The 20,809-nt window shown below is 41.5% G+C and overlaps 1 protein-coding gene across 5 annotated transcripts in view; it reads right to left on the minus strand.

Annotated features, from left to right (window-relative positions):
• LOC117249751 (receptor tyrosine-protein kinase erbB-4) overlaps positions 1–20,809 on the minus strand; it is a 442,892-nt gene that overhangs the window by 88,076 nt on the left and 334,007 nt on the right. For all 5 annotated transcript variants that reach the window (XM_078165992.1, XM_033615451.2, XM_078165991.1 and 2 more), the window contains exons 16-17: positions 16,764–16,808; positions 12,330–12,462 (exon numbers count right to left, since the gene is read on the minus strand). In XM_078165992.1, coding sequence (XP_078022118.1) covers positions 12,330–12,462; positions 16,764–16,808 — 178 coding nt within the window. The remainder of the gene's footprint in view (positions 1–12,329; positions 12,463–16,763; positions 16,809–20,809) is intronic.

Here is a 20,809-nt window from a genome sequence, read left to right on the forward strand (position 1 = left end):
TATTTCAACTCTGTACATGGACGCACTGTTGGCTTCAGGCTACTAGCTAGCTAACGTTAGCTACTATTTCATATGCACTTAATCAATGCTTTCCAGAGCTTTGGTGAAATGTAGAAAACTTGGGCCATGATGGTTGCAATGATACGGCTAAATACTAAAGAATAACTTCTGGATCACCACGTTTTGAAAGATCCATTGGGGTGATGTACGTACTCGTGCTTCTTAAAGATGGGGTAGGCAGGTTTTTGGGGGGCATCATTGGGCAAAATTTTCATAATAACCTTTGAGTGTATTGTAATTTAAGTGGTCTGACAGAAAACAAGACTTCTGTACCTCCTCTACACTCTGTTTCCAGGCTTTAGAAAATCTAGCTTGGGTCAGGAGATTTTGGCCAATCACAGGTCTTTTCAGAGAGAGGGTATTCCTATTGGCTGTTCTACAAATGTACATCCCTACAGATGGTGAAAGCCTCATTCAATGGCAGAAAATCCTGAAGAAAAAGTCACTATTCCAGCATTGGCAACGACTGACTCTACTGCAAGGCAATCCAAAAAAGGATAGACAGACTTATCAAAACCGGGAGTCAAAAATAAACAAATATAAGACATGAATCAATATTGGTGAAGCCTTTTAGAGATGAAGAGAAAAATTGCTAATAGTTTAGCATTCTGCTAACGGGAGCCAAAGGCCAATGGCTGCAGCTATTTCAAGTTCATGTTAATGTAGCTAATGCTAGCTGGAGCCTTCATCACAGTATATCATCTCAAGCTTTCGAAGCTGTTGTCCATCCTGGTCATTTTCATAGAACTAAGACCTATAACCATCTTACGGCTGCTCTCACGGAAAAGCTGTAACAAGCTGCTTCGGCCTGCTACGAGGGACCAGAGCCCAAAGTCACGACACTGACAACGAATAGGTATTCATGCTAGGTTAAAGGCTAACCCCAGCAGACCAGCTCTACTGACTGTTCCACAGAAAATGTCTGCACCCTTTACCTCAAACTCTACTTGTATTTATAGTTTCCTATTATTGCACACCATGTTTGTGATTGCACTATGTGTTTGTATCTTGTTCTGTACCTATTTTTGTCTCTTGTTGTTTGCACCTTATGTTCTTTCTTTTGTTTTGCAGCGGGACCAGGGAAACACAGTTTCCTCCCTCTATGTACTGTACTGCACTGTATATAGATGGGAGACAATAAAGCCCTTCTGATGTTGTCTTAGTCTTCGCACAGGTTACTGAATGAAGCGCGTGTATGTGCCTGTGCTTGTCTAGTGGGAGGGGCTTAGGACGGAGTGGGAGATGCAGGAGGAAGGCTGTGTTTTTCTTGTTGCCTTTTTCTGAAAACCGCTGACCCCTGCTTTGAGACAAGGTGACCCAGGGTGACCAGAGTGATCTATTAAGTGATAGATGTGTCGTGTTAGGCCTTTAAATGAAGCTATTGCATAGAACCTGTTACATCAAGTAATAAATTACACCGAAGCACTGACTGCAGACTCTATTTACAACAACAAGAGGGTCAAACTTTGGTCACATCCATCATATCAGCCTGGTATTTGGCCAAAGAGCATTATTTGCATCAGTTTGTTGGTGCATGAGTAACAAGAAAACAAGTGATGCCGTAGGTGGAGAGAAATGAAGAGATTCAGAAAGAGAGAGTGGAGAGGAGATGCGGGGAGGAGGTGACGGAGCAGTGGTATGAGCAGATGGTGACAGGCTGTAGCTGTTATTGTTTCATTAGGACAGAGCCGGACTGGACTGATGAGGAGCAGAGAGGAGAGGTCTATTAAATAAGATGCACACCCATGGCCTGAAAAACTCTCTGGAGCTCGTTCTCACTCGCACACACTCACCACGCCACTTTATTTACCAGCTAATAATGCACCTTGCTTTTGCCAAATGAGCCTCGCCGGTGGCTCGGCGCAGAGGATTCGAAGGCTTCATTGGACAAATAAGCAGTATGTTCAAGCCTCGAGCAGGAATACATTCCCAGAATTATTCTGTAGTGAGTAAGTAAACAATGTCCTCAAACATAAAGTTGCACTGCGATCCCTCGGGTATCAGCTTTAATGTTAACATTACCCACATAAAATGCGACATTTGTTGTGTTGTGTAATCAAATCAGGTGAAACAAGATTGCCATGCCACAAACTTTTGCCCAAAGCAATCACATTGTGTGTAACTGGGGCTGGTATCTGTTCATTTTTCAATTAACTACTGTTCCTGTTTATGCGAAAGCACAGAACTTAGAAAGGTACCAAAAAGGAATCATTCAGGGAAATAATAGTGGGTGTAATAAAAATTTTGCTGTCTGTAGTCACAATGGCCTAATAGTGGGTAAACATGCTCTTGAGATTTGGTTAAAGTAACAAAAGGCACAATACAGGACACACGTGGTATAAATACCTGAGAGTGGTTCCAGTGGTAATTAGGCTGAACCCACTGGCTGGAAGGTCAAAAAAACACTGTTTGATACAACATTATTTTGTTCTTGAATTTTGGGTATCTCGATGGCCTAGTAAAATATTCCTGCGCTATACTTAGGAAACCACAATGACACAGAGTGAGCTCATTAAGACCATTTGTGCATGATAGCAGGAGAGCGTGCTTATCAGTATGCAAGGGCATTCATTCTTGGTATTAGCGAGCCCATCCCAGCAGCAATGAACTCACTCGTCCTCCACTATCTGCATTTAAAGAGCAGTCTTTTACTGTAGTTATTGAGCATGGATTTCTGTGGCGAGCTTCCACTGTAAGACCTGGAATTTAGGAGTTTATGTGTTTGGAAATGGCAGTAACAAACATGCCTGTTAACTTGTAGATGTTTTCTTTTTGCTGAAGCTGTTATTGTGAAGTATAGCCATGGGGCTCATGACTGAAAAGAAAGACACAAGTGTTTAGATCACTGGCCCAGGAGAGCCCTAGCAAGTGGCATAAGGTAGTTACAACAGGGGCCCAATGAAGCACAAACACACCTAAAATAGCTACTGTTGATCGTCTTGTCTCGTCTCGTCTTATCTCATTCCTTACTGCTCAAATCCAAATGCTCAGATATCGACACACCCTTTAGTGGTGGTACAAGATGCTATGGATGGTGGCATTTTTCAACTGCTATACTACAAAGAGCAAGAAAGTATGCAAAGGGCAAGGGAGGTGAATGGGTCAAACAAGCTTGGGACTTTCACTTGGGTTTGTGTCCTGTATGACACCAAAAGGCAATCAAGTTATTTCAATAACAATGTGGTGTGGTAGTATGTGTAGCATACTACACCAGTGACGCATGTCATGTGATGTATGTTCAAACATGCTTAGTTTACGACAAACCATGATGTTTTCTTCTAAACCTGACCATGTGCGTTGCTTAAATCTAAGGACGTAAACCTTAGAATGAAGCTTTTTTACCTATGTTCTAAGTTTATGTTGAAAAGAGGTTAGCATTGTTGCCTCACAGCAAGAGGGTTCCTGGTTCGAATCCAGGATGGGGGAGCCCTTATGTGTGGAATTTGCATGCTCTCCCTGTGTCAGTGTGGGTTTTCTCCAGGTACTCCAGCGTACTCCCACATGCACCTCAAGTTAATTGATGACTCTAAATTGGTGTGAATGTGAGTGTGAATGGTTGTCTGTCTCGATGTGTCAGCCCTGTGATAGTCTGGTGACCTGTCCAGGGTGTACCTACATCTCGCCCAGTGTCAGCTGGGATAGGCTCCAGCCCCCCCACTACCAAAACGTGTAATGATAATAAATTGACCAGTGTCCAAAACGAATGCTGAAGGGGTACCTAGAGCATACTAGTTTGATGTGTAGGGCTACTGAACAAGTGGTGGTATTTGGCAAGTTGGAAGTGAGCATGTGTAGCAGTAGCAGATGTCCCACTTACCAACACAGCTTTGTGCTGCATTCATGTGATATCGGAATAATCTATAAAATGAGTTCCTGATCATGTTTCATGGCTCACTCCCTTTGCTCTTTATTATCAATACGTTGTTTAAACGCTCTGAGCAATTAACATGTGACGTCCATGTTATTTCCACATTACAACTTAAAGCTCATGAGCACACCAACATTGGAAGAATGGCCATCAGTGGAGCACATAAATGCACCATTAGCCTCGGCTGGCTGAGGTCTCGACTCAAGTCTGACTTAATTGGACTCACTTGTTCATTCAATGCTGCCAACAAAATGAGCAACAGGAAAAGGAATGACCACGCCACTTTAGGAGTAGCACGCAGCTTAAGCCGTACCTTACGATAACAGTGAGGGGGTTAGCAGGAAAAGTTGAGGCGTCATGAGCATTTGGATGTTTGACAGGCTGGCCCGGTACATACCGTACACTAAAAAGAGTTGTTTGTTCATTTTTCACCCATCACTGTTTCCTGTTCTCCCATCCTCCACTCCAACACTTTGTTGGAAGGAACCCGCTTTCTCTCTGGGTCCCCCCACCATACAGGCCCCAGTGCAACACCACTGGTTCAGAGAATCAGACAGCCTGTAAACAAGCCTGTAATAACAGGGAAAATGTGTGCATGGAAAACCAAAAGCAGGTCAAAGCTGTACCCAATAAACTGGAATGTATTTGTAAGAGGAATAATTTCTCAGTTTCTTCTACCAAATACCTTCGGATCAGCCTGATTTTCTGACTCCTGCTGTTTCTTGCATCATCTGACTCCTTTTCTCTGTTGTTGCTGAGCATAAACAACAGAAACAACCTCAAAACCAGCTGAAACAAGATCCTACTTGTTTTAATAAATATATACAGTACAGGCCAAAAGTTTGGACACACCTTCTCATTCAATGCGTTTTCTTTATTTTCATGACTATTTACATTGTAGATTCTCACTGAAGGCATCAAAACTATAAATGAACACATGTGGAGTTATGTACTTAACAAAAAAAGGTGAAATAACTGAAAACATGTTTTATATTCTAGTTTCTTCAAAATAGCCACCCTTTGCTCTGATTACTGCTTTGCACACTCTTGGCATTCTCTCGATGAGCTTTAAGAGGTAGTCACCTGAAATGGTTTTCCAACAGTCTTGAAGGAGTTCCCAGAGGTGTTTAGCACTTGTTGGCCCCTTTGCCTTCACTCTGCGGTCCAGCTCACCCCAAACCATCTCGATTGGGTTCAGGTCCGGTGACTGTGGAGGCCAGGTCATCTGCCGCAGCACTCCATCACTCTCCTTCTTGGTCAAATAGCCCTTACACAGCCTGGAGGTGTGTTTGGGGTCATTGTCCTGTTGAAAAATAAATGATCGTCCAACTAAACGCAAACCGGATGGGATGGCATGTCGCTGCAGGATGCTGTGGTAGCCATGCTGGGTCAGTGTGCCTTCAATTTTGAATAAATCCCCAACAGTGTCACCAGCAAAACACCCCCACACCATCACACCTCCTCCTCCATGCTTCACAGTGGGAACCAGGCATGTGGAATCCATCCGTTCACCTTTTCTGCGTCTCACAAAGACATGGCGGTTGGAACCAAAGATCTCAAATTTGGACTCATCAGACCAAAGCACAGATTTCCACTGGTCTAATGTCCATTCCTTGTGTTTCTTGGCCCAAACAAATCTCTTCTGCTTGTTGCCTCTCCTTAGCAGTGGTTTCCTAGCAGCTATTTGACCATGAAGGCCTGATTGGCGCAGTCTCCTCTTAACAGTTGTTCTAGAGATGGGTCTGCTGCTAGAACTCTGTGTGGCATTCATCTGGTCTCTGATCTGAGCTGCTGTTAACTTGCCATTTCTGAGGCTGGTGACTCGGATGAACTTATCCTCAGAAGCAGAGGTGACTCTTGGTCTTCCTTTCCTGGGTCGGTCCTCATGTGTGCCAGTTTCGTTGTAGCGCTTGATGGTTTTTGCGACTCCACTTGGGGACACATTTAAAGTTTTTGCAATTTTCCGGACTGACTGACCTTCATTTCTTAAAGTAATGATGGCCACTCGTTTTTCTTTAGTTAGCTGATTGGTTCTTGCCATAATATGAATTTTAACAGTTGTCCAATAGGGCTGTCGGCTGTGTATTAACCTGACTTCTGCACAACACAACTGATGGTCCCAACCCCACTGATAAAGCAAGAAATTCCACTAATTAACCCTGATAAGGCACACCTGTGAAGTGGAAACCATTTCAGGTGACTACCTCTTGAAACTCATCGAGAGAATGCCAAGAGTGTGCAAAGCAGTAATCAGAACAAAGGGTGGCTATTTTGAAGAAACTAGAATATAAAACATGTTTTCAGTTATTTCACCTTTTTTTGTTAAGTACATAACTCCACATGTGTTCATTCATAGTTTTGATGCCTTCAGTGAGAATCTACAATGTAAATAGTCATGAAAATAAAGAAAACGCATTGAATGAGAAGGTGTGTCCAAACTTTTGGCCTGTACTGTAGTTCCAGTAGGAGGAGATATCCTGGTGTATTTAAAACTGAGAGACCACATATAAAAATAAGTGATGCCCCTAAGTTCCATAAAAACAGCCCATGTTTTGTATCTGCTTTATGTTTTGGCTAAGCCTGTGTACCAAACAGAAAAGCTTTGCTCTTCACACCTCTGTGATATTCAACATGACGCATTTGGCGTCTTCTGAATCACTGGGATCTGGACTTAAATTTTACATGAGGCTCAGTATATGTGAACAATGCTTGGCTGCACTACATGCATTTGTAATGACATCCCGTGCCTCCGTTCAGCCAGCCTGCCCTGGAGTGAACGACGGGAGCTGTCCAACTCCCCCGAACGCTGAAATCCTTCTTGTAAGAGAGCAGAGGAGAGCGTGTAAGCAGCGTGAGAGCTGTCCGTAGCCTGTGGTGCTGAAACACTCACATGGCCTATGGCTGTACAAAGCAGCTGGAAGAGGACCTTGGGGGAGGAGAAGGGAAAGGGAGGGCAATTCCAAGTGCATTAGTCCTGCTTCATTGGACTGGGGTCAGAGTTCAAGGCCCGGGGTCGTGCCTCAACAGTGAGGGGACTGTGCTGTCTCTCCCTACGAGCAAAGCAATTTGTTTTCAGGGGCTTCCTTAAGAGGCGCTGCAGTGCGGGACTGGCTTTCTTTCAAGGTGAGAGAGAGGGAGAAGGGAAAACAAAAATAGAGCTAAAAAGATAGAAGAATAAAGTGTTTGTTCACAGGGGAGACAGACAGATAAATGGAGATACAGATCAAAATGAGGAACAAAAAGGAAAACTAGAAGGTGAGGATGCAAGAAAAGACAGAGACAGAGAATATTAAAACAAAGACAACAATAAAGAAATGAAATAGCTGTGTGTTTTGCGAGTCAACACCATGCAACAGCCTTCACACGTGTCCTTGATATGGAAATGTCAGCTGAGTGCTCAGATCGCGTCTTGACAGCGTGTACTGGAGGCATCTTTTTCCTGTCTGACACAAGAGGTGAGCTCTCTGTTTAAAAAAGCTGTGGCAGATAGGGAGAGAGAAAGAGAGAGGGGGGAGTCCCTGAGCCTTCGCTGTCCCCAAATCCCTCACCCAGACAAGCTTGATCTCCATTCACAGACTCAGCTCTATTATTCGTTTGAATAGAGAATCCACATTCGCCAGCCAGTCCAAAGCCTATCGCGCGGTTTCATCAGCCCGAAAGAGCCTGTGGAAAGTGTGATAGAGGGTGCGAGGAGCGCAGGTTTTTTAGTATGCTGGGTAGGTGAGAGCGGAGAGCAGCATTCAGATGGAAAGTAAACAGGGAAAAAGGAGTATCTGTGTGTACGCACAGAGTATGCACGCACTGTGGAGGCATGTAGTCGTATATTAAAGGGAAGAATTTAAATTCCAGAGATGTAAAGAATCTCTTATAAAGCCAGTGCTGGCAACAAACTCATGCACCTTATGCTGACTTGAGACACATGACCACTGCGTACAGACAGGGCTGGATATGGATAATGTCTCGGATTTTGGATATCGTAGCATCAAAAGTGTTTTCCTGATGTAAATTTCTGAACTTGCCAGACTGTTCTATTATTTGCCTTTACTCACTCATTACATTACTGATGATTATTTATCAAAAATCTCATTTTGTAATCAGCCAGTCAGCCACAGGAAAATGTTTCTGCAAACCACAAAATGTTGTTCATTTTATATGCATCATATCAATGTTTCTAAAATGATGTAATATGTGGAGAGGATGGTGGATGGCGTGCCACCTAGGAGAGACACCCACCAAGCTGCAAACCACTCAGTGTTTTCAGCAGCACATTGTGGTGTTTCCCAGTGCTGTTTGTTGCATTTGACTTGGATGTTTTATACAGACACTGAGTGTTTTAAGCGGCACATCTTGGCATTTCTCAGCGGCGTTTGTGGCATTGAACCTTGGTGCTTTTTTCCAAACCTGGCCGTTTTTAACAACACACTGTGGCATTTTAGTTTTTAGTGGCACATCTTGGCATTTCCCAGCAGAGTTTGTGGTATAGAACCTGAGTGTGTTTTTACCAAATGTGAGTGTTTTTAGCAGCACATATTGGCAATTCTAAGCAGTGTTTGTGGCATCAGAACTGGGTGTATTTTTAGTGGCACATCTTGGCATTTCCAAGCAGTGTTTGTGGCATTGAATCTTGGTGCTTTTTTCCAAACCCAAGTGTTTTTAACAACACATTGTGGCATTTCCAAGTGGTATTTGTGGCACCAGAGGTGGGTGATTTTTCTTAACAAACCTGAGTATTTTCAGCAGCACATCTTAGAGTTTCCCAGCAGCGTTTGTGGCATCAAACCAATGTGTGTTTTTACCAAATCTGAGTGGTTTTAGTCGTGCATAATGGCATTCCTAAACAGGGTTGGTGGCATCAGAACTGGGTGTGTTTTAATTAAACCTGAGTATTATTAGCAGCACATCTTGGCATGTACCAATGGCGTTTGTGGCACCAAACCTGGATGTTTTTTTGTTGTTGTTTTTTTCAACTAAACCTAAGTGTTTATAATGGCAAATAGTTGCCTTTCTAAGCAATGTTTGTGGCATCAGAATTGGGTGCGTTTTTAGCGGCACATCTTGGTGATTTCCCAGCAGCATTTGAGGCATCAAACCTGGGAGTTTTATACTGAACTTGAGTGTATTTAGTGGCACATTACGTGTTTCCCAGTGCCATTTGAGCCACTGAACCTGAGGTTTTTTCCCAAACTGTCGCTTCTTTTCCAGCAACTTTTGTGTCACCAAACATGGGTGTCTTTTGCCAAAACTTCTTCTGTTTTATACTAACCACACACAAGTTCTTTGTGCCTAAACTTAACCACACATTAACCACAGCATTGTTGGGAAATGTAAAGTTTGAACATATCTACAAAATAATGTACAAATGTAAAGTATCTGTGGTTTGCAAAATTGTACAGTATGAACATTTTTTCTGGCAACTAAATATTGTGTGGAGGCACCAATAAGCAAACTTAGAATATCATCACAATATTGTATCGAGGTACTTGGTCAAAAATACCATGATATTTGATTTATTCCATAGTGCCAAGCCCTACTTACGAGATAATTTAGATTTTTTATAACAGGATTTTCACAGTGGACTTATACAATGGCATTTTAGACTGAAATCCCTCCATTTTGTTAGCTCAAATGATGGCCACAGATTACACATTCACATCCCTGCTGGTACAAATCACAGCTGTCAGGTAATGACACTTGGATCCACAGCTTTGTTCCTCCCTGTTCAGCTTATGCTCCCGCACAGAATGACCTACAAAGACTGGGCAGGTTCAGTGTCATGCTCAGGACACTTAAACACGGCTGTTAATGTGCGTGTTGAGGGGACTGAACCCATGACCTACTCTTAATGAGTGGTCCATCTGTAACCTGTAGGCCAACCTGTCACAGGCGTTAAGGATTTTATTGTGTCTAATTACTTTTACACCCTATTAGGTCTCCTCGGAGGATGGGGAAATTGACTCGGCTGGCGATATTTCACGTTTTCCTGGCGGAGTATTGAAGGGGCAAAAAAATCAGTCACAGGACAACTTTATACAGGGAGATGCAAAAGGGGTCAAGAAGATCCCCCTCCAGCCTGACCCTCCCCTGCCTCTGCTTCTCTGTGACAGTACATTAGCAAATCTGCTTGGACTGAAGACTTCCCTTCCAGTCAAGAGGCTGTCGGAACAGGGCCCGCCTGATTAAGATGGATGTGTGTGGCCGGGATGAGGCAGAAACTGCCCATGGCTGTCCTCCTCCAATTCCCGTCTCGAGCCTGACAGCTGTCTATAACGCTGCTGCCTCTACCTGTAAATTATACTAATGCAGACTGACAAGCAGCCTGCCCCACTCCTATAGGCAAGGCCACTCAGCGGACCTGCAGTGATGACATAACTGCTGGGCCACATACTTGAAACAGAGAGGGAGGAGTGTGTCGTAGCAGCACAAAGGTGATCAACCAGAGCATGAACGCACACATAAACCCTGCACTCACCTACACCTCCATCTTTGACTTTCTCTTTTGAATATATAAAGTCTGGTCCGCTGTCTAATGCTTCCCAGAAATGAAAACACTTCAAGGCCAGATCGATGGGTGATGGCGGCCGTGCATAATTTTAAAACCCTCTGCGCAATGCGTGGTTTGGCTAAGCACCATCGTCAAGGTTTAATGTTTCAAGGTTTGCTTATGAGTTTGGGTGGCATCCATGTGGAAAAGTACACTGCAACTTTGAGGTAAAGGATAACAAACTCAAAGAAAGTGGGAAGCTCCGAGTGCTACTGTGTGACTTTGGTGAATCCGAACTACCTTTAAAAACACCAAAGTCACACAGTAATGCCGGGTCCCTTCCGACAGTCACTATGTCAGATTAGGTAATTGTGGAGTCATAAAATTGTGCTGTGATGTGGCCAATAGACTTGACAGACGACACGTTGGTCCATGACCAATCATTGCTGGTTGTCTTTAACGACGTGCGTGATGTCATTGGATTATTCTTGTCCTATTACTATCATTTCAGTTACTATGACTGTTCATGTCCCAGCCGAAATTTTACTGTAGTAACCCACAAAGTGCCACCAGCTGGTAGGAGCTACATTTGAAGCACCACACGGCAACTATGCAAGTCACTGAATCCTCCACAAGAAGTTCCTGCAAATGTTTCACAATAAAAGCCTGTTTAGAAAATGAAGGGATTCCCTCAACCCTCAAGTTATAAGGGGCTTTTGATTTGAAACAGATACAGGAAGTGTTGAGTTTGAAATGACCGCATGATGCATTAACTTTATCAAGGCAAACGGGAGCATATAAAAAGTAAATATATAAAAATACAGAGGGAATAATACATAATGGCCCATTTATAATGTAGTCAAATGAAGCTGGTAGCCTCTGCAGTTGTGGTGAGTAAAAGCCCCGCCACTATTTTTTTCATTTTCTTACTTAATATCCTCAATTATGAAGACATAACATTCTTTGCTAGCTTGATGCTAATGGCAGTACTCACAGGTTGCTAAAGTGCCTCTGCTGTTACATGCCATCGTTTTTCCTATTTCACTCTGTGTGGTAACGTCCCTAAAGGAAATATCTAAAAGCCTGGCTAATATCGTGAAGTGTGAATAAGGCATAACACAAACTATGATTGAGGCAGTGGTAGATCAGCAGCTCCTGTGTTCAGTGATGGTAAATCATTATTTTTTCCAATGGAGTCTGGCTTTAAAGAGAGCATAGATAACTTTCACTTTTAGCCCAGTCCTCCATCGGAAAAGGCTGTCTGTGTGGGAAGTACTGAGGTGGATAAATGAGACTTGGATTATACTGCACGAGTTGTGTGAGAGTTTGTAAATTGATGTTTTGATATAGTTTTGCTGTTGTTAAATGTGGACCCCAATAACTTCAATTCATCAAGAATTTTCTGTTTTTTAGATTCTTCCTTAACTGTGGAGGCATGCGAGAAAAAACAAAGTTTCCTTAATGAATTCAGCTTAACATGGGGTGCATAACTGATCTAAAAATAGTCAACTGTGAAGTAAAGTATTCCTTTAAAGTAGCAGAAAACCACAAACGTCCCAGCTAAATGTCAAATTGAGCTTGTTTGTTTCGTTTATTTACGCAAACTCTAAAACAAAACTTTGCCTTGTTCATTTTCTGTCACATTAATAATAAGGTTGGCATCTTTGAGGAAGCTTTTCCCAATTTCCTCTCGGGGATCAATAAAATTCATTATACCACAGTAATTTGTCCAAAGCAATTACCAACCCCAAAGTCATGACTAATTTATTTTGTAGTTGCAAAAGCAATAATTAATTCTCAAATCTGCAATGCTGTATCCTCTGACAAAAATGAACTCAAAAGAAAGAAGACAATTTTCAGTTGCTTTAAAAAAGAAAACGAAAATCACTCATGGAGTCGTTATGACTTCCATCCTCTCACCTCTGTCTCCAAGAAGCGCCGCAAGGCCCTCTTCTTCTTTATGCTTTTGCGTCGGACAGAAACGGCCACACTGAGCGCCAGTATGACGATGATAAATAGGCCGCCGATAATGCCAGCTGCTATTAGTGGTGTCCTGTAGAGACGGAGGAAGGGAAGCAACATTAACATTGCCGAAACATTAAGAAACTAAAAGGCACTTTGAAAGAAAGTGCAAATTCAGCCAATGCTGATGAATTCTCCAACCTGCTGTTATACGGGGGAAAAAAAAGAAATCCTACCACTTCAGAGTCAACCCTCTACTTTTAGAATGTTCCCTTTGATTGGCTGCAGCTAAGAAATATGCTGCTGCTCAAAATGACCCAAACTCTAATCAACTTTTCCACCAACAACCATCCAAGAAGCCTTAACATGACTGTTGGGAGAGTTTAAACAACTTTCCACAAATTCTACCTCCACTCCTCAACTCCTTTCTGCTCTCCTCATTTTGCACCCCTCCCTATCATTCCTCTCTCATTTTGTACAAGAGCACACAGCTATTTCCAGGTGAGATGCTTCCATTTTCACAGGTCAGAAGAAAAAGCCTTTGAGGGTATGTGCTCCTATTACTTGGGTTGGTAGAAAAGCTACAGCTTGTGCTACACTGGACTGGAGTCCTTAATATTTCAGCCAGTCATCTCAAACTTGGTTGGAACACTAACAAATCATGCAATTTAACTTTACTTGAGTTTAAAACTTTTTTTTTACTCTGATTTATAACAGAGACAATAAAGTAAGAAACTAGAGTGAAAGACAGTTCAATTACTAGTATTTCTACATTTGTCCTTACCTCCACACCTTAAAAGGGACAGTTCTTACCTGTAGAGCTGTTGATCAGTCTAGATTATTTTCTTTCTACTGAACTTTACCCGTCAACTGTTTCACTGCACAGAAGGAAACGTGCATCTACTCATAAATGAGAGACTCATGCTTGTGACATTGATGATGTCCTCCTCAGCTGACGTGAGCTAAAATTAGCTAGCTAAGTGGTGCTAGGTGAGCTAGAAGTATAGGGGCAGCTTCCTTCTGCACAGTGATAGGGTTGGCGGGTGCCCAGCTGGCCACCAACTTTGTTAGATTTTAAAATTTGGTTTATTCAGGTGACCAAAATTCAGTGAAGCTCAGCGCAAGTTCAATCATCAAGACTTTCTATTTGCTCATCCACTCACTCCCACTGCTTCCTCTAATCAGCTGACGATGGGTGTTTACTCTTCTAGTTATCCAATCAAACCTTGCCACAATCTCTATCAATCCTTTCCTACCATTCTATCTGACTGTTTTACCCATGCCATCCAGAAGTCTTCTGTCCGCCATCTGCCACCTACAGCTTCATCATTCAACTGTTTCACAACACAGAAAGAAGCGTGCATCTATTGCTAGCTCACTTAGCACCACTGAGCTACCTAACATTACAGCTTAGATGAGGAAGATGCCATTAATGTTAACATCACACGCTGTCACAAGCACAAGCCTCTCGTCTATGAGTAGATGCATGTTTCCTTCTGTGCAGTGCTATGGCTGGCGGGTGTAGTGTGCTAGAAAGAAAGTAGAAAGAAAATAGTTCCTACATGAAACTGCTCACAACAAGGTCTGTGGATTATCCTGAGTAACTGGGTCATGATTTCTGGAAAGAGACATTGCTGTTGAGTTTTTGGCGCTTTGAGCACCACAAGCAAATTGCCATCAAGCTCCATTATATTGGAGAGAAGGCAGACATCTCTACGGTTGATATCTCCAACACTCTGCAACTCACACCAAAACAATCTAGACGGATAAATAACACTACAGGTAAGGGGAAAAATATGTATTTTTGATTTTAGGGTGAACTGTCCCTTTGAGTTATATTTGGTACCATAAGGGAACCGTAAAAGGCATATAACAAACTTAATTTAGAAAATCCTTCATTTTACAAAGCATTGCATTTGACTTTGGAATTTTTCTGCTTTGATGTAATTTATATGTGCTTTCCAGCATAATTCATCACCTACTATCACTCCACATAAATGAAAAATTAAAAGTGCCAATCCTTCACAAATTGCCTCTGAATCTTCTGGAGGGAAACCTGCTTAAGTCAAGCCTAAAGGTTGGAAGTTAAAAGCTCTCTCTCATCACTAATGATGGCACTAATGCTTTTGCCATTTACATACCTCTTTGCACTTATGTGTACTCTTATGCCACCACTCACTTCTGCCCTTCTGCTACTCTCTCTTCCCTTATCCTTCCCATCTGTATTCCATTGTCACCTTCTCATCAGAATCCTCACTGCCCTCTCTTTCTCTTTATTTTTTTTTTCCAAAACACAACCACATAGCATAAAATAACACAGGCTCCCACTTGACACTTGAAGTCCAAAACTCTATTAGTTGTAAAGGCCATTAGCAGCTAATGGAAGACTCATGTACCATGGAGCTATGGTGGAGCAAGGTGCCGCAGCTTTTGCCATATCGATTGTGACAAACCCAAAGAAGGGGGAGCTTGAAATTTACAAAGAGGCTGCGGGTCTCAACATAATGAGATATACAGCCATGTGGTGAATAGTAATGCAGCAGTTTGGAATGGATTAAATAGAAAGGGGGAGGAGAGACAAGGAGCGAAAAAAAACAACAGTGGAAAGAACCATATATAGAGAGGGGATTAAAAGACACGGAGGGAAAAGAGGAAAGAAAAGAAGAAAAGGGAAGAGAAAGAGGCCAAATAACAGAGTGAGACAGCATGAGGTGAGAGACAAGGGAAAGGACTTCTCCAATTAGGAAGAAAGGGTTTACAGCAGAACAAGCGACATGGGGTCACCAGATGAGACGGGGGAATAAAGCCACTGTAAGAGCAAGAGAACAACTCTGGGGATAGAGACTCAGCAGAGGCCTGCCAGAGGAAAATAAAAAGGTCTTGTTTCTGATTCCTCTCTTTAAAATGAGCTCAAGACCCCCTTTTTATGGGTTTGCTGGTTTGGTTGAATTCTAATGAGTCTGTCACTTTGCTCTTACTGTAAAGATCACAAGTTTTACAGGTGTTTTTAATAGACCTGCTGTTCTGTCTTCAGGCTATTTAGGTTGTGTGTAAAATACTTTTTTCTTAATTCTACTTGGCTGTTGTTGGTTTTCTTTCTTCTTCTTCTTCTTCTTTTTATATATAATTATAATAGTAGTATCAGCAGATAGTAGAGGTAGAACAGTAATGTATTAAGCTGAGCTGCTTTTTCTTTGGAGAGTCCAAGTCACATCACAAGACTTAAAGGGTAACTGCCATATTTTTCGACCTGAACCCAATTTTCCCATGTTTTTGTGTCTAAATGACTAAAGGAGACAACATTTTTTTTTCAGTATGAGTGACAGCACTACAGCCAGTAGCAGCAAAACAAGCTGCAATGTAACGTTAAGGGGCAATTGTGCACCATTTGTGCTTGTTTTTACCACTGACTGACAGGCTCATATTGTTATTTTAAGTGTCTGAACAATATGGAAAGGATCCTTACAGAGACAGACCTTTTTGTTTAACCAGATACAGCCCTGAAATCGCCATTGCCAGAGCCCCCATTTAAAAAACAACGCAATTTTATAATTAACAAAATAAAACTCACACAACGGTTTGGTTTTGGTTTTTCCACTTCTCCAATCATCACCAACTCTAGTTTGGTTAAAATAAACCCTGAGTCACCCAGTTAGATGTATAAATATGTTGGCTCTATACACATAAAAATGACTGTTTCGGCAGCTGTGAAACAGGCTGCAATGTAACCACTTGTGACATTTGTGCACCGTCAACTAAAAGTGCTGGTTTTTGCCACTGACAGGCTCAATTGTTGTTGTTCTGGTCAAACAAAAAGGAACTTACTCTTTAGCAAAAAGATCTATCTCGGTGGGGATCCTTTCCATAATGTTGTCAGACACTTAGAATGATAATCTGAGCCTGTCAGCTGCAAATTGACAGTGCACAAATGCCCCAGTTGGTTACATTGCAGCTTGTTTTGTGGCTGCCAGCTACAGCCTTGTTGCTCAATACTGGACCAGTTTCAAAATGGTTGTTCCCTCTAGTCACTTAGACAAAAAATGTGGGGGAAATAGGGTCCAGTTTCAAATATAGGAAACTTACCCTTTAAGATTTGAAGTCAGTTGCAACTCTTTAGGCCTCTAAATGCTGAACATTGAAATCAAATGAACACTGACCATTTTTGCTCTCATTCATAATTAAAATGACACTCAGCTGACACACATTAAAAGCTAACAGTGGCACAAATTAGCCCATGGGATTCAGACGACAACAAAACATTCCTAAGCCATCCATCAATTATAAAATACAACTCTTGTTAATGACTACCATGAGAAAGTGTAATGAGTAGTGGCAGGATCTGATGGTGGTCTCCCAGATCCCACATTACAAATATATCCTGAGATCCCTTACCTGTCCATCATCCCAACACAATCTTGGAGTCTTGGCCCGACGCACCTGCAGGGCAGACAAACCAAGAGAGATCATGCATTAAATCAGGGACAGGTTATGAGTAGAGCCTCGTGTTGTCTTTCTTCCATGTCAATCAGCTGTCACTGGGCAGGGACCTGTGAAAAATTGAATCCACAAGCACGGCTGACCACTTGTCAACATGACAGGAAGAAGCGTTTGGCTGGGGAAGCACTGTTCTTGTTTTGTGTGATATTTAAATGGATGTTTTTTGGACTGAGACAACATTTCCGCACCTTCTGGGAACATTTTTCTACACAAATTACTGTTAAACCTTTGGGAAAATTAACAGAAAACACTCAAATTTCCTCTTCAATGTCTATTTAAAATAAACATCCTCCATATAAGTGGTGAGAATATCTAGAAAAAGTGAAATAAGGCTGTTTGTTTCTCCTCCGAGTATAATATCACCTGCTTCACTTACCACAAAGCTGAAACACAGAAATAAGATGGAGAAATATTGAGCTAGATGTTGAGGACTAGCTGTAAAAGCCATGTCAGGTGAGTGGAGGAGGCCTGGGGATGATTATATTCTGAGATGGCAGCCCTCTAGGGGCATTATCAGCCTAATACACATGGAAGCAAATAAGAGACAGTAGGTGTTTCAATTTTAAAAGCCACAGAATAATAATAATAATAATAATAATAATGATAATAATAATAATAATAATAATAATAATAATAATAATAATAATAAATAAATAAATAAATAAATAAATAATTGAAATTTAATTAAAAAAAAAATCATTTAATTTTTCTTTTCTTTTTTTTTTTTACTTGAATTTCTGAATTGGAATTTCACCAATCGAATTTGGAGAACCTGAATCTTTTTTCTATTTTTTTTTTTTTATCTTTTTTTTCCTTTCTTTTATAATTCTGAAACTTGTACTTTTGGGTCTGACTTTGTGATTCAGCTTTTGAAACTGTAATCACAAATTTCACATTTTAATTCAGACAAGCACATTCAGAACAAATAAATCCAGATACACGGTTTTCAAAGTAAAATACTTTGTTAACAATTTACTTGAAGGTATCTACCTAAAAGTGACATGACACGATCCTGAACCTGTCATGAACATTATGTACATGTCATAAACGTTTATGACTGCTGTCATTAAGCGTCATTCGGTTTTTGTAATGACAAGTTGACATTGTTTGGGTTGTCTTGATTATGACAACTTGACATTAACCAGGATGACATTACCAGAAGACGTCTTAGTCATAACAACTTGACATTAACAAGAAATACACCTCGTTTTGTGTTTATGACAAGTTGACATAATGATTGATACAAAGACAACTTCTGGTAATGTCACTTTGATTAATGTCAAGTTGTCATAATCGAGACAACCCAAACAATGTCAACTTGTCATTACAAAAACCGAATGACGCTTAATGACAGCAGTCATAAACGTTTATGACATGTACATAATGTTTATGACAAGTTCATGACCATGCCATGTCATAGTTATGACAGTGTCATGTCACTCTTATGTAGATACCTTCAAGTAAAGTGTTACCAATACTTTAATGCTATGAGTTCAGTGGCATTTAAATTTCAATATTAAGTATTCATCATAGCTTCTTTACTCCAACATTTATGTCAGGTCTCTCCACAGGCTTTCCATAAATACAACCGCAGGAGAAATAATACAGTTCTACATATTGTAGTTTTTTTATTTTTAACTATGATTCTTGTTTTTCTCCTTCTGTCCTTGTGCTGTCAAATGCATGGGCAACACTGTTAATTTTTATTAAACCTTTAAAACTGCTTGAATCAATGTTTTAATACTGACAATGGATCACATGACTACTTGTATGTAAAAAAGTGCCACTCTAGTGATGAACCCACACATAGTTATCACTTTACTGGCTCTGCTTTTAGAATTTTAGTTTGTTTTTTTGTGTTTCAATTTTGAAAAAAAGAAGTGACTTGACTGATTTTTGGATTACTCCCTCTAATATAGCATCTCTAACTTCTTTCCAAATACAAGCAATACTACAAATCTTTTTTGTTTCTAACTATCGCAACAATCAAAGCCTGCAATGCGGGGCTCATAACACGCTGATCAGTGACAAGTAGAGTTTTTAGCATTAGGTAAGCAGGACATGATTAGAACAGACTGTTGGCTGCTCATTAATTCTATCTCCTTGAGAGGAGGACTTTGAACAGCAGGATAGACACAGGAGAATGGTTTTTGAATGCTTCTGTGTGTGTGTGCGTGTGAGCTGCATGAGCACACAAGACACAACAAATTACATAGCAAATTAGGAGAGCAGGCTAACTTTGGAATTAAATCGGTGACAACTGTGGCTCCTCCAAAGTCACTTCTTTGTCAATTAAATGGTGCACCAAATAGCTAATTAGCGAGCAATCAGCGCCTGTAGCCAATGCTGTGTGTGCGAGGATGCGTATTTGTGTGTGTGTGTGTGTGTGTGTGTGTGCAAGAGCCACATAGTTTCCTTCCCCGAGAACAAAGGATTAGTCTGACAATAAACATCATGAGAAAGCTACAGTGCATATTATTTTCCAGTGTCGACAGTATTACTGTTAGATAATTGTTGCATATTACTATCCGTGTTACCTTTGTGTCAGTGAAGCAGAACAGGGTTTCTCAAAGTGTGAAATGTGGGCAGAGTTTTGTAACTACAGTTCTCATAATGCTCTGAGAGATGTGAACAGGAAGTATAATGCACGCCGTGGGCTACAACATGAGCGCAGTTTTTTTAAACCTGCAAATTGACACCATTAAAACTATGCCGAATCAGCCATTAGCAGTTCCAGTTTGCAGTTTACACATGCATGTACAGACACCTATCACTATGTTGCTTAAAAATGTGATAATTCTAAGCCGAGTTCTGAAGTAGCTTCTTTTTTCTGATTTTTTTAAGCAGATATGCAGACGTGTATTTGTGATGGACGTAAGAGAGGAAGTGTAAAGCGTGTAGAGGTGTATGTGTGTATAAATGTGATGATGAATGTGTCCAAGAAACACTAAAGCGTAGTTCAAATTACACAATTTTCACTGCGATTTCGACCTTGCAGAGGATCTTGAGAGCCACCTTGGGTCAGAGGTGAGTGTTCATGTATGAACAAGCCTACGAGCAAGTCGCCCCCTCGTCTGTGACTGGGACTGGATATCTGGCATGCTAGAAAACTGGAGAAGGCTGACATGACTGACAAAGCGCATCAGCCAACGAGAGATGGGATACGTCCCACGTCAGCATGCAGGAGGACGGAAGAAATGTGAGGAGGACAAGCCACAGGGTTGCCAGGTCTGCTTATTAGCTGCGGCTTTGGGCTTGTTTCTAAAGTGGAGTTGCTTATTTGGGCTTGCTCTCTAAACATCACCTTCCTCTATATATATCCGTCTAATAAGTTATTTAAACACATGATAGTATGTCGGACTGCAGTCGCTTCTTTTGGGCTTGTTTCCATAGCCCTGGTTGCTTGTTTCTCTCCCTAGATCTGGCAACACTGACAAGCTGGCCGGCAGGCAACAACAACAATGGCGCCGTCCACAGGATCACGGGGAGCACGTTGTGTTTGGACTCAGGATAATAAAGAATAACCATGCCTTTACAATGTGTCGTCTCCAAGTTTGATGACGTCACCACGCTATCTGGGGCTCTGTCGGCGAGGGCTCAGTGGAGAAATCTTGTTGTGTGCACACAGGTCGTAATGCAGTTGGCGAGACTCCCGCTGACCGAAACACGCGTCACAAGGTATGAACACTCAAAAGATTACGATAGTCTCCGCGATGCAAAATCAGGGTGAAAATCGTGTCATGTGAACTAGGCTTAACTTTCACCTGGGAGAGTGGTGTTCGCGTCCAGTAAGATCATACAGCCAAACCCTGTTCTTCTTTCGTACACCTAACCATGTGCTTTTGGTGCCAAAACCCAACTACACACTGAAACTTAAAAAAAAAAAATATCTGTATATGTGAAGACGAGGCCTAAGTAAGGCTCTCGATAGACTGTGGCAA

This window comes from Epinephelus lanceolatus, chromosome 24 (assembly GCF_041903045.1).
Source record: "Epinephelus lanceolatus isolate andai-2023 chromosome 24, ASM4190304v1, whole genome shotgun sequence".
NCBI classification, from domain to species: Eukaryota; Metazoa; Chordata; class Actinopteri; order Perciformes; family Serranidae; genus Epinephelus; species Epinephelus lanceolatus.